We start from the raw sequence: 13863 nt of genomic DNA, 5'->3' as shown, positions 1-13863 counted from the left end.
AAAAGGTACCTTGACCACCTTGGCCACCTAATAATGCTCCCCAGACTGACTCAGACTTTCATATGCTACCACTTCTGTCTACATCCTATACTTGCACGGATACTGCAAATTCAAAAAGGAAGAGACATATGATTAAACTCAAAGCTCTGATAGTAGGAATGAAATACTAAATTATGGTGCCTGTGTTGTTGCATGTGTTTTGCAGAGTCCTTCAGGCATGCTTGTTTTTCAGCAGAAACAGGTCACTATAAATTATGGGAATTCAATTTCAGAACGTTTTTTGTAGTGTCAACATTACAATGAGAAGATGTAGGTAACACTTGGGCATTCTCCTTGAATAGTGAGGGTTGATACTTCAATTCTTTTCACAGATGGTAAAATTCTTGATGAATCTGCCTTTCCAAATACATTGTATGAGTTTCACACCCTTTGTTGCAGGCAATGTTTCTTCAGTATTTTGTAACAAAAATACAAGTTTTCCATTAAAAATCTATTTTGGCAGTTTATAATGAATGTACTGTGCTATAACCTATGTGATATAGAGCTGCAAGGCAAGTGGCACATAACACTGGGCCATCTAGAAATATGGGCCCCACACCAAACTTCAGATATCATAGTAGGTGCCTTGCTCAACATACATTGCAGAAAATTGTGAATGTCCTTTTATTTGAAGTACATACTTTTTCAAAGGATGCGTACAAAGATTGCTCTTTAGAGAAATCATCAGAAGAAAATGAAGTTGCTACAAAAATCCTGGCATATACACTGACTTCTTCACTTTCTGATATTGTTGATTTGATTGGCTGTTTTCCTCAAAGGACACTTCATATTAGTTTAGTGGCAAATATTCTTGATATTCGCGACTCCAGCTGTGCTTACCACTAGTCAGTATCCTTACATATTCTGGCTTTCTTCATACTGATACTGACTGAACTGGTACACCAGTTTGTCAGAGCAGTATGCTAGTACAGAAAAACAAGCAGTGGTGGCTCATGCACAATTTTACCAATGTGCTGAAATATTACAATGATAAACAGAAGAAAAACTCACAAAAGAAATAAAATTCACTCATCACTGTTTTCTGCTGCAGAATTTATGTATGAGTATGACTTTTGAACTGAAACCCTGTGTTGGTTACCATATCCTTCTCAATGACGAACATTAAATCATGGCTCTGACATGGTATTCTGGATGAAGGTCTTCGTTCTCTTCAGAGATGAAAACATTTTTCAGATTAACAGTTTTCATCAGTCTTGTCACTACTATTTTCAAAAGTTTTGTTATCTGAGAGGAGGTTTCCTGCATACTGTTGTTCAACATTAATTGGAGTGTCATAGAGATATAGCTCCAGCAATATTCCTGAAGTATGGTCATTGGTACAAATACAGAGAGCTCTGTCTTGTAGTCTGGTCATTGGTACAATACATAGAGCTCTGTCTTTAACCTCCATTTCTTTAATGTGGTGTACTGGAAAGCAACATTAAGTTCTCCCTTTGGAAAATGTCTTGAGAATTCTTCAAACTTTGGAGAATCCAACAGCACTGCTGCATCCAGATGATCTGTGGCTCGAAAATGATCAAGGGATTCTCCTTTAATCCTATCACAGACTTATTTTGCATCAAAACATCAGAAAAGACTTATCTACCAGTGCTTGTTCTGTGAGGTGACTGTTGTGGTGACTGTGGTATCACTGTCACTCACTGAGGATTTCATATTATTAATAATCTTTATGAAATAAGACATCATTCTGATTTGTTTCTTTTACAGCATTGACTAATCTTGCCTGTGACTGTCTGCACATGATATCCAGTTGATGCATTACTTTTTGCAAGCATGCTACCTAAAAGACGAATTCTCCATCTTGTAGATTGTGGCAGAGTCGAACTGTCAGGCAAAAACTTTAGCTGAATGGAGATTTTTCCAGTGCCAATAAACATTCCAGCAGCAATTATTTATTTTTGTACACCACATTTATGGTCTGTCACTTAAAATTCCATCTGGTAGCTCACTTACTAGGAATCCTTCCTGCTGCCATTATGGAAAGAAGCTGAAAAATCTAACAAATTTAAAAATAACAACCTGACCAACTGTTTTTGTGAATAAGTGTGTTCCATTGTTAAATGTAACTGATGCACATAACAACCCACATAATGAGCATTAGGATACACGGTTTTAATTTCTGCCTGCATGTCATCTTTAGAACCATTCATTACAGCTTCACCATTGCTTATTGTGTGGTGTCTCTTGAACAAAGTATCTATAACATTTGGAATACTTGTTGTCAGAGCATCTGCATTACATCCTTCAGAACTGAACCACCCCCCAGAACCTTCTGTATGACATGCTATTCTTTTCATAGCATAACACTAATACTAACTGTGTCTTCTCAGAAACATCTGTTATTTCATCTGCCATTATAGACTCAGAAAGTCTAAGGCTGAAGAGTTTTTCAACCTACTCCATCATGTCTGGGGCCACTACATGCAATCAATGATTCTGTGTTTAAATATTTTAAAGTTTAAATTCATTTTTATCAGGTCTGTAGGTCTATATGTCTCATTGTTCACTTAAATTTCTTTAATCCATCACTTCGAATAGTTTATCTTCCTCTGAACTCACTGTAGTGTCTTAGGTCAGGAATTTAGGATCTCTATTAATAATCTTTTCAATTCCCTTCTGCTTTACTCAAATGGCATTCACATAACAGACCAGAACCTACACGCATAACATGCCAATATTAGGTAGGAGAGTACTTAAGTTGTCCAAAACTTTTAAAGACCACCAGAAAATAAGACTGGTGCAGAAAACTATTTCTGCTTGGTACAGGACTTTCGAGTGCTAGCTTTAAGTAATATGTTTTAATTTATAGGTATTATATGACTTTCTTATATCATATTAAACTGAGGTTTTGTATAGCCTGTCTTATGTGATACCCAAAAATGTGTGTGTAATTAACTTACTGGTACTGTACTCTTTTTGAATATTTTGTGTAATAGGTACACTTCATTCCATAACTATTAGTTTTATGTTTATCAATTGTTTTGTTGTTGGCTGTCTCACATATTTGTGTACGGACAAAATAAGATTATGCTGCTTCTATAATTCAGACAAGTAAACTAACCAACTATAAAAAGCCTGGTCTGTTGTTCAGCACTTAGAAGTCTATTTTGCACAGTACTCTTTGTAGTCATAATAAACAGTCTTCTAGAGAAACATAGTGAACTAGGGTATTTACACAACAAAATATAGCAGCAAATATATTGTGTAATGCAGGTAGGTGCACATTTTGGAGAGGCCCTCCTAAGATCTTGGAACTTGTATGCTCACTTACAGATGTGTTTATTGCTTCTAAGAAATGTCAGCATCAAGTGAACTGTGATTTGCATAACCACAGTGCAAGATACAAAAGCAATTTCAATGTAGATATTGACTCAGTTCAAGGTTCAAAGTGAGGTTTTGTATCCTTGTAGAAAAAATCTTCAGCTAATACCAGTTGGACACAAAGTAAAAAATAGGGAACCCCTACAAATTAAAGGTGGAGAACATTTCTTATTATCTACTATTTCTATAAATTATTTTGTTTTCTACATCTACACCAGTTAGCTGCATGACATAAAAATATAGATTGTAAACAGACCTCTATGCAGACATTACATAAATTTATAATCTGACAAATATCAATGCTATGATGTAAGTACCGTCAGTCAAGTGTAACAAATAGATGTTTAACGTAAATGATGGAGGAACCAGAAGCTATTTAACATATTCAGGAATCATCAGCATTTTCCAGGCTGAAGACCATTCTGCTAAAGTTACAAATTGTGCATTAAATTTACTCTGTGTAACAACAGACAGTGTATAGCAATGTACTGATAGTTTAGTGTTAATGCAGTGAAGATAATAAGTTTCTAACAACATAGTTTTTATCAGTGTAGTGCTGATTCATTATAAATACATGAAGTTTCTTATTTGTGATTGGATCTGTAGAACATGAGGAAAGCAGGAATGAGTGAATGAAAATCCACGTAAGCATAAATATGTATATACATATTTTTTTAAGTCATTCACCACAGTATTTTCAAAGAACATTCAGAAACATACATTTAGTTTTACAAAAAGTTCCTCCTGTACAATTTTTTATTTTGATAATAGAGACATATATATATCAGTATAAAAGCTTTTTCAAACAACCTTCATAGCACGTGGGTATCATCTTCATCTTTGTTTTCTTTATAATCTGTGCTTCATTTTGTTAGTGTTAATTACAAATCATATTCACATATAAATGGAGCCTTGAAACCACATGGAAGGTCATTTAAAGTACTATCATGGGCAATACTTCCACAGTCTTCACCTTCATTAGTTTTACTACCACCAGCATTATCTGGCTGACCTTTGCCCCATTTTGTATAGCCTGTTTTCTGAAGTGGTTCACCTACAATAGAAATTATTTGCTGTGATTAAAAAAAATGAAGACCACACAAAACTTGGACAGAGATACTCAGTACTTTCTTTTGATTCATGATTCTTTACCATATGAGTATCATTTAGCAATATATTTTTAATAATAAAATGAGACATGAACAGGTCATTCAAGGTGTGTTCAAACAGTAAGGTGACTTTATATTTTTATGAAAAAATATTTATTTATTCATCAGTATTCATGTCATCCCCTTCAAAGTAATACCCCTCAGATACAATACCCTTGTGCCAATGCTTCTTCCAATCCTCGAAGCACTTCTCATAAGCACTTTTTGGTACAGTCTTGAGTACTTCTAGCAATTAAATTTTTATATCCTCAATCATTGAAAATCTTCATCCTTTCAAAGGTCCCTTCAGTTTCGGTAACAGGGAAAAGTCATAGGGGGCCAAATCTGGTGAATGTGGTGGCTGAGGCATGATTGTCATGTTGTTTTTGGCCAAAAAATCTCTCACAAGGAATGATGAATGAGCAGGTGCATTGTCATGATGCAAAAGCCATGAATTGTTTTTCCACAGTTGTGGACATTTTTTGCATATAGCTTCTTGCAAACAGTGCATAACATCAAGGTAATACTCCTTATTGACTGTACAACCTTGAGGCGAAAATTCATGATTCACTACACCATAGTAATTGTAAAAAACAGTGAGCAAAACTTTGACATTTGATCAAACTTGGCATGCTTTTTCCGGGCCTGTCTCTCCCAGATGCTTCCATTGCGATGACTGGGCTTTGGTTTTGACATCATAATCATAAACCCATGTTTTGTCATCAGTTATGACCCTTTTGAGCAAATCAGGATCATTGCTGACATCATTCAAGAGCTTCTGAGTGAAGCTCATGCAATGGTTCTTCTGAAGTTTTGGAATAAACGTCTCATGCCCAAAACTTCTGAAAAAATTGCATGACATGAGCTGACCAATATGGCAACATCCTCATCAACTTCTCTTACAGTAATCTGATGATTTTTCAAAACGATTTTCTTAAAAGTTTTGGAGTTATCATCTGTTGTTGATGTGCTGGGGCATCCAGAGTGAGGTTTGTCATTAGCATCATCTTGGCCATATTGGAAGAGCTTGTAGCATTGGTAAACTTTTTTCCTTACTTAGACCAGACACACTGTATGCCACTGTCAACATTTCAAGTGTTTTAGAGCACTTTATTCCATTTTATACACAAAATTTTATGCAAATTTTTTGCTCCATTTTTGATAATAATTGAAAATTGCCGAGCACACTAAAACATTTCTAACCTTTCCATATGTCAAAAACAAATGAAGTATGCTGCACACTTGAAACTGTGAACATATGTTCGGGACATGTATATCAACATAACAAAGAACAAAAAAGATTGATAATTGAATGTACATTGCCCACACAGTTTCAAAAGTCACCTTAATTTTTGAACAGCCCTTGTGTTTAAAAAAAACCTGATATGGCTGCTATTCAGATCATCTTAAAAAATAGTTTGAAAATTGGCTTACTTATTCACTGTGCATTTATTTTTACTGGAGTTTGTTACTCAGATGAATTCAACAATGAATAAATCAATCCAGTGTTCATATGCTATTTGAGAAGAGAATTTATTTACAATTCCTAAATTTAGAACAGCAGCAGTCAAAGAATGTTAATTTTATTGCCTTTATTGGAAGCTAGCTTGGTTGTCTATGATCAGTATTTGTAACATATAATAAAGATCTGAAAATAACAGTGACGAACAGTCAGGATAATAAGAAGAACCACTCATTACCTCAATTAAATGAACCAAAAAATTAATTCTGGGGTTAATATATAAAATCAAATAATAATATATAATGATTTGAAGAAAATTTGTATGGAAAATTTATTTTCAGTGGATCTCAGGTCTAGATGGAAACACAAAAAGAAAAGCAGAAAACAATGAGTTGCTAAAATTTGAGGTTACTATTAACATTGCCTGTGGGGTCATTCATATACAACATGTACAACAAGTTTCTTGATATGCTTACTTGGATCATGCATGAAGAATGACTCTCCATGCAAGACAGCATACTGTGTCCTCCCTACCAAGAAATCATTGATCTAGATACAAACATTATATGATACCTCACATGACCCCCCCTTTCTGTTAACAAAAGTTAGTGTGGTACTGAATCAAATGCTTTTTGAAAGTCACACAATACTGCATCTGTCTTATTGCTTTGATTTATAGCTTTCAGGATGTCATGTCACAAATGTGCGAGTTGTGTTAATCATGACAGATGCTTTTGGAATTGCAGCTGGTTGCCATGGATGAGGTCATTCTATTCAAGGTACCTCATTATCTCTGAGCTCAGAACATGTGCAAGCTGTAGAATTGCAGAATGTGCAATAAAAACTGTGAGCTGTCACTATGAACTGCATAGGGGTGTCTCTCTTATGGTGAGACATGTTGTTATGAGAAAGAAGCAGTTTTTGACTGCAGCTGTCATATTGGTTGGCCAGTCGTCTTTCTGGCCCACGTCATGCATGAAAAAATGTGTTCACAGTTTCTTTTATTCGTGTGAATGTGTCAACAAGTACTGAAAATATGAAGTGGCAGATATATCAGGAAATTTATGCATTGTACAAGGTGCTTATTATTAAACATTCACTACTTGAGAGAGCCCCCAAGAAAAACAGCTACTGTAGGACAATGAAACTTCATGCAGAAGAGAAATAATGAATAATTTCGACATGAGAAGGTAACAGTTGATAATTGCATACCAGATTTATATTCCAGGTTACAAACTTTGCTCAGTGTGATGACCATCTGCATTTATGACAGCCTGGAAGTTTGTACGGATTCCATTTCATGATTGTTCCAGCACTTTTCAAACAGTGGACTATGGAATGTTTGGGCATTGTGGAAGATCTTGTGCACTGCTTGAAGATCACACATTGTGTCCAGCATCTCAGATATGGCAGCAATAGCTTTTTCAACAATTTACAGTGTAATTGGTCACAATTTATGATGTGATTGGTCATTGGCCTCTCCCAGGAGCAATTCCCAAATAGCCATTTAATTCAAATGTCTGAATCATATTCCTCAACCTTAGTGTGGAAAGAGGACCTCTCTGTATACCTTCAACGTGTCAGTGTTCACAAAGAGCAGCACCACTATTGCTGCTGTTTTGGTAAAACGGCCTTACAAGTAAAGCCCTGCTCACCTTGTCCAGATCACGTTGACTGTCTGCAACTGTCATGCACACTGATGCTTGTGTTTCCACCCTGTGTTGCCATACCAGTTCTGGCCCCTAATGGCAAGTCATGACACTAACACTACTGGAAACAAAAATCCTACAGTGCAGAGTTTGAACATCCTTCATACAAAGCTGAATATCCATACAGTAAATAGTTTTTTGTCTACACTGGTGCAAGTAGTGAAAGTTTGTAATAATCACCCTGTATAATAAAAGTTCATTTACAATATTTGAAGAAGCTATTTTCACTCAGGACTCTAAACATACCCAACAACTCTTTATGTAACGTTACTATACATTACATGAAAATGTTAAACTAGCAATGGACTACATGTGGAAAATTATGTAGTCCTTCACTGTATTTGACTGGACCAAGAAGAAACATCTAGTATATCATATTATAGAGTATACCATCTGCCACTCATTTTGCCATTTTTGTAGTATTTAAAACATCTAAGGAACTAGATATACAGGTTGTTTTTTGCTATGGCCAATATTCTTACATGAAACAGTACTATAAAAAAAAAGTCCTATAAAATTGACAAATGCGCCATTTTACTTGTGTTGAAAATAATCAGTCCTCAGTGGTGTAGTATGTTTTCTGATTATGCTTAGTACTCATTTCTTATTAATTATGCTTGTCTGTGAACTTGTTTCTCTGACTTGATGTTGTCAGTTGTACTACACACATCAAAACAAGTTTTGCATCACCTGGTTCCCAGAACTCCTGAAGATAGACATTGACTGTGGATATTGTATCACAGACACAGTTCCTTTTACTGTTCAGAGATGTTACTAAACCCACCAAAAGATGTAAACAACCTTGCATGACCAGCACCTATTAGATGGAGGGGGTCCGACAGCTGACCAGTTCCATCATTCCACCAGGAAGGAGGTACACAGCTCATGTTGTCTGTAGTTCAACCATGCCTAGATGGTCCATACCACAGTTCAAACCCATCCACATTGTTACTTTGTGCCAGGAAGAGCTCTCAACAAGGTAAGTGTCCATATGTCTCGGAGTGAACCAAAGTGATGTTGTTCGGACATGGAGGAGATACAGAGACACAAGAACTGTTGATGACATGCCTTGCTCGGGCCACCTAAGGGCTACTACTGTAGTGAATGACTGCTACCTACTGATTATAGCTTGGAGGAACCCTGACAGCAAAGCCACCATGCTAAATAATGCTTTATGTGCAGCCACAGGATGTCGTGTTATGACTCAAACTGTGCACAATAGGCTGCACGATGCGCATCTGCACCTCTGACGTCCATGGCAAGATCCATCTTTGCCACCATGACAATGTGCAGCATGGTACAGATGGGCCCAACAACATGCCAAATAGACTGCTCAGGATTGGCATCACATTCTCTTCACTGATGAGTGTCGCATATGCCTTCAACCAGATAATCGTCGGAGACATGTTTGGAGTCAACCTAGTCAGCCTGAATACCTTAGACACACTGTCCACCTTAGACACACCGTCCAGTGAGTGCAGCAAGGTGGAGGTTCTCTGCTGTTTTGGGGTGGCATTATGTGGCCATGAAAGGCACCATAATGGCTGTACCACACATGAATGCCATCCTCCTACCAATAATGCAACTATATTGGCAGCATATTTGCGAGGCATTCGTCTTCCTGGATGACAACTTGCACCCCCATTGTGCACGTCTTGTGAATGACTTCCTTCAGATTGAAAAGGGCTGTTTATGGACAGTGTGACCCACCACCCACTTTGAGGGATCTACACCGAATCGCCATTGAGGAGTGGGGTAATCTGGACTACTAGGTATTACAGGTACCGATGTGTACAGCAACCTGTACCACCCCCTCTGAAGTTCTTGCTGTATGGTGGTACAACATGCAATGTGTGGTTTCCATGAGCAATAAAAAGGGTGGAAATGATATTTATGTTAATCTCTATTTCAACTTTCTGTACAGGTTTCGGAACTCTTGGAACCAAGACGATGCAAAACTTTTTTTTGATGTGTGTACATACGACCATCTCCTATATCAGTATTTGGTACGTATTGTTTTGAAGTTGTGCTGGCATCAGATCATGGCTGGTGATTCTGTGGAATGTAAACAGTGAAGTGGAGTCCTATTATTCCTTGTGGGAAATGGCAGACATGGTATTTTACCACGTCTCAGTCAAAGGCATTAATCAACAGGTATGTGCCACACATGTCAAACAACATTCTTAATAATGCATTCCAACTGGAAAAAAGTATATATATGTTTGGTAGGATATTCCAATGAAACTTTCTGGCAGATTAAAACTGTGTGATGGATCAAGACTCAAACTCATCACCTTTACTTTTAGTGGGCAGTGCTCTACCAACTGAGCTATGCAAGCACAACTCAAGCCCCATCCACACAGCATTAATTTGGCCAGTACCTCATCTCCTACCTTCCAAACTTTCAGAACTAGCACTTCTGGAAGAAAGGATGTTGTGGAGACATGGCTTTGCCACAGCCTGGGGGATGTTTCCAGAATGAAATTTTCATTTTGCAGTGGAGTGTGAGATGACATGAAACTTCCTGGCAGATTAAAACCAGGACTTGAACTCTGGACCTTTGCCTTTCATGGACAATTCTACCAACTGATTACCCAAGCATGACTCACTTGACAGAAGCTCTCCTGTGAGAGCTGTGAGGATGGGGTGTGAGTCATGCTTGGGTAGCTCAATTGGTAGAGCACTTGTCCACAAAAGGCAAATGGCCTGAATTCAAGTCTCGGTCCGACACACAGTTTTAATCTGCAAGGAAGTTTCTTACCAGTGCACACTCTGCTACAGAGTGAAAATTTCATTCAGGATATTCCAATGCCTTGCAGACATCTGATTGTTTGCAACAAGGACTAGAGACTGTAATACACCTCAACCAGTTTGCATGACAGATGTGGAGAAATAAAGTGTTGCAACAATTAGAAGACAATCCTGAAAGTGTGTGATGAACTGGAGCTGTTGAAGGCATAAAACATACTCTCACATGATCAACTCTGTATGAGTGATTACTTTATCCATATCACTAACAGCATGTGCAACCTCTCATGCACAAGCCCACTGTGCTAGATTAACTTTCTGCAAATGAATTCTAAAACAGAGTGCTGAAGATCTGCAATTTACAGTTTGGATTTTATTTATGGGTGAGTGGGATTCATATGGAGTGAGATAATAAATTACCACAATAACCAAGTGTAAGGAGATGCAAATCTTTGAGTGAGCATGGAAGCAAAGCATCAGAGTCCTTTAGTACTGTACATATGTTGGTCCTTACCTATCTTAACTAAATAATCTACATAAAATTAGCTGAAACTGGGCATGTGGGGATGGGTATCTTAGGCACTGACACAATGAATAATATTCATGAGAAATTTAAGGCAAAAGCAAATTGGCTTACTGAATTAACTAAAGTACTACAAGTAGCACTGAAATAATTTCAAAAATTGATAATCTTTATCATTTCCTAAAACCATGAGGCACGGTATAAATGTCACTTGCTGATATGATGAATACTAAAAAAAAGAGCGGCACCACAATGCTCACTAAGACCAGCATCCTCAATAGTGATTTGCCCAGAAAATGAATGCACTGCATATATGATTCAACATGAGTGTGGAGGCACAGAATAAAGTCACTAACTCTGCAGTTTGAGCTGTCAACAAATATTAATAGCATGAGACATGGAGAAAAATAACATCTCTCACAGAAACTTGAAATACAGACTGTACAAATGATGGTGGAGGTGCTGCACATGCATAGTAACTAGTCACTCAATATTCACCAGCACCAACACAAATTTGCTGCCACAAGACTGTCTGTCATGGGGAAATGCCCAGGACAGGATCCAATGAAATGATACAGTCTTCACATGAGCCATGATGGTTGATAGCTAGAATCTTGGCTAGTACCCATGAGGGCACGTGCACTTGCCCATGGGAATGAATGTCTTCTGCTGTGATGCACTGCTTTATGTACTGTGCTGTGTTGCAGATATGGTGTGAGTGAGTCTCAGTACTTTTGCACCAAATGTCTAAGAGTGAACTTGGTACCATGTACTGCACTGTCTGAGATACGTAGTCCATATGGTATGTTCATCATGGTATGTGCATGGAGCCAAACTCCGATATTGTCACCTCGAAGAGAAGAAGAGAACTGAGAACAAGGTTAGGCTGACAAATTCTATCTAGATGAGTGGTTATTGTCTTGGTTCCACTAGCCAGTGACCATAGTGGACAGTATCTGGTAATGTGGAAGAACTGACTACTTTAGGTGAAAGCAGACATATGTGTATGAAGACAAAACCTCACTGCATTAGCGGATGACCATAGGCAACTATATGTGTGTGGAATGGGGCTGGACAGCTAAAACCAATGTGCAGTGAAGGGCTGCCACAGTATCAATATGTGGGCAGGAATTGTATTTGATGACTCATAAGTTTGTATACTTTACTGGACAAACTAACAAGTGCTGTTTATGTTGCCTCTGTTATTGAAGAATGTTACTGTTGCAGAAAAATACTTGTTGTGGTTTATGCTCACTTTCAATGAATGGCACAAACCTTTAATCACTGACTGTTTTTTATGCAGAAGTCCATTAGTGCAGACACTCCATTTATTGGGCTTCTGACCATAGGTATATTTAAGGGCATTGGTATGTTCCACATCCATCTATGATGTGCACACATACTGCAGCAATTGTCTCATGCATGTCACTAAATCTGAGAGCGGCCGGATGTTTTCAAATCAGTTCATGTATCTCTGAGATGGAGGGCTGAACGATGTATAAGAATGAATGGTAACCACATTGAGCACTTCCTGAGCTGTTAACAGACAGATGCTTATCATAAGACAGAACAACCCATATTTCAAAAAGTATTTGTTTCCAGGACCTTTTTATCCTTTTTTTGACCAGTACCATCTCTTCTATGTCTATGGACAGGAAAAATTCATATTTTGTGATAAATACGAAACAGATGTGAATTCTGCCTCAAAATGTGAAAATGTTTAATAAACACTACTTCATATCAAATTGGATCCAGATGAACTATTTTATCAGAGATAGTTTGAAAGAGCACTATTTTCTGCATATAAATATTGAAAATGTACCCAGTTTTGAACTAGTAGTATTGTACACCTGGCGAAGCCCAGTCTGGGAAGATAATGTGCGTAAGTATCTGCTGCAAAATTAAATAGTGTAAAAATGCAATGATATAACAATATGCTTAATGTGTTAGTGCCATGCTGATTATGGATGGTTGAATGATTTATTTAAGATATACACCGTGTAGTGCAATGTAGTAGTACTCAGCTGTGGGACCTAGCATTTTACTACAAAGAAACACATATGGGTGTTAGCTAAAGCTCAAAAGATGGTATAATGCAGAAACTATTCAAGTGGCAAGTTATGTGGTGGATGTTTTCAGTTTTCAACCATGGTTGCAATGAATACCACTAGAGGTTGGGCTTGAACTATGTCATCAACAATACTCTGCTAACCTCAACAAGAACTTGTGTGGAAGCCGTCTATGAATGCCTTGTGTCATTGGTTGCTCGCCTTTTCTTTTTATGAAATAATTGAAGCAACTAATCCTAGCTTATCATGGATTTCAATTATGACCCTTACAACACCAGAAGAGTTCCATAATCCCTGTGACAATGTGTCAGTTCTGTTTTAGTCTGTTTCCCTGTGAAAAGTGGTGGGGTTTGCTTCCCTGCACTGCTCCTCTTCCCCCCGGCAGCCAAAATTCCAGTTTGTTTAGACTCATGCACATCTGACACTACAGCCTGTAAAACAAAATCTGTAACAATTTTCAACTGCACCGAAATTCCCCCATAATTTTAAAATATAGTTACTGTATGTTCAGTTCTACATCTATGGTAAGTGCCTTTTCAGTTCCATCTGCATCATTGTGAAGTATGGGTTACATGGCTATGAATGCTCATGAAAGGTCAAAATTAATAGTCTGCACATTTTTTAATCAACAAATTGGGTAGGAAATGACAAGTAATGGCCAGAAACACCTTAAATCAGTGATAAATTCAGTTCAACAGTTGGAAAATGCTGCTGCTTTCTAACAGAACAGACATTTTTGAAAGTTTTCACACTGTCAAATGAAGCAAAGGCCATTTGGGGTGAAAAAGGTCTTGCAGTTTTTGCAAAAGCAAACATGCCAGTA

The 13863-nt window shown here is 37.5% G+C and overlaps 2 protein-coding genes across 2 annotated transcripts in view; one reads left to right on the top strand and one right to left on the bottom strand.

Annotated features, from left to right (window-relative positions):
* LOC124775701 (kinesin-like protein KIF19) overlaps positions 1-13863 on the top strand; it is a 471390-nt gene that overhangs the window by 203858 nt on the left and 253669 nt on the right. The window lies entirely within an intron of this gene.
* The window catches only part of LOC124776651 (hemolymph lipopolysaccharide-binding protein-like), a 43036-nt gene continuing 33275 nt past the window's right edge, over positions 4103-13863 (bottom strand). Inside the window, exon 5 of the mRNA XM_047251742.1 lies at positions 4103-4435. Coding sequence (XP_047107698.1) covers positions 4263-4435 — 173 coding nt within the window. The 3' untranslated portion in view covers positions 4103-4262. The remainder of the gene's footprint in view (positions 4436-13863) is intronic.

Source organism: Schistocerca piceifrons, chromosome 2, assembly GCF_021461385.2.
Source record: "Schistocerca piceifrons isolate TAMUIC-IGC-003096 chromosome 2, iqSchPice1.1, whole genome shotgun sequence".
Taxonomy (NCBI): Eukaryota; Metazoa; Arthropoda; class Insecta; order Orthoptera; family Acrididae; genus Schistocerca; species Schistocerca piceifrons.
The sequence above is the reverse complement of the archived record's forward strand: the minus strand, read 5'-3'. Positions and strand labels throughout refer to the sequence as shown.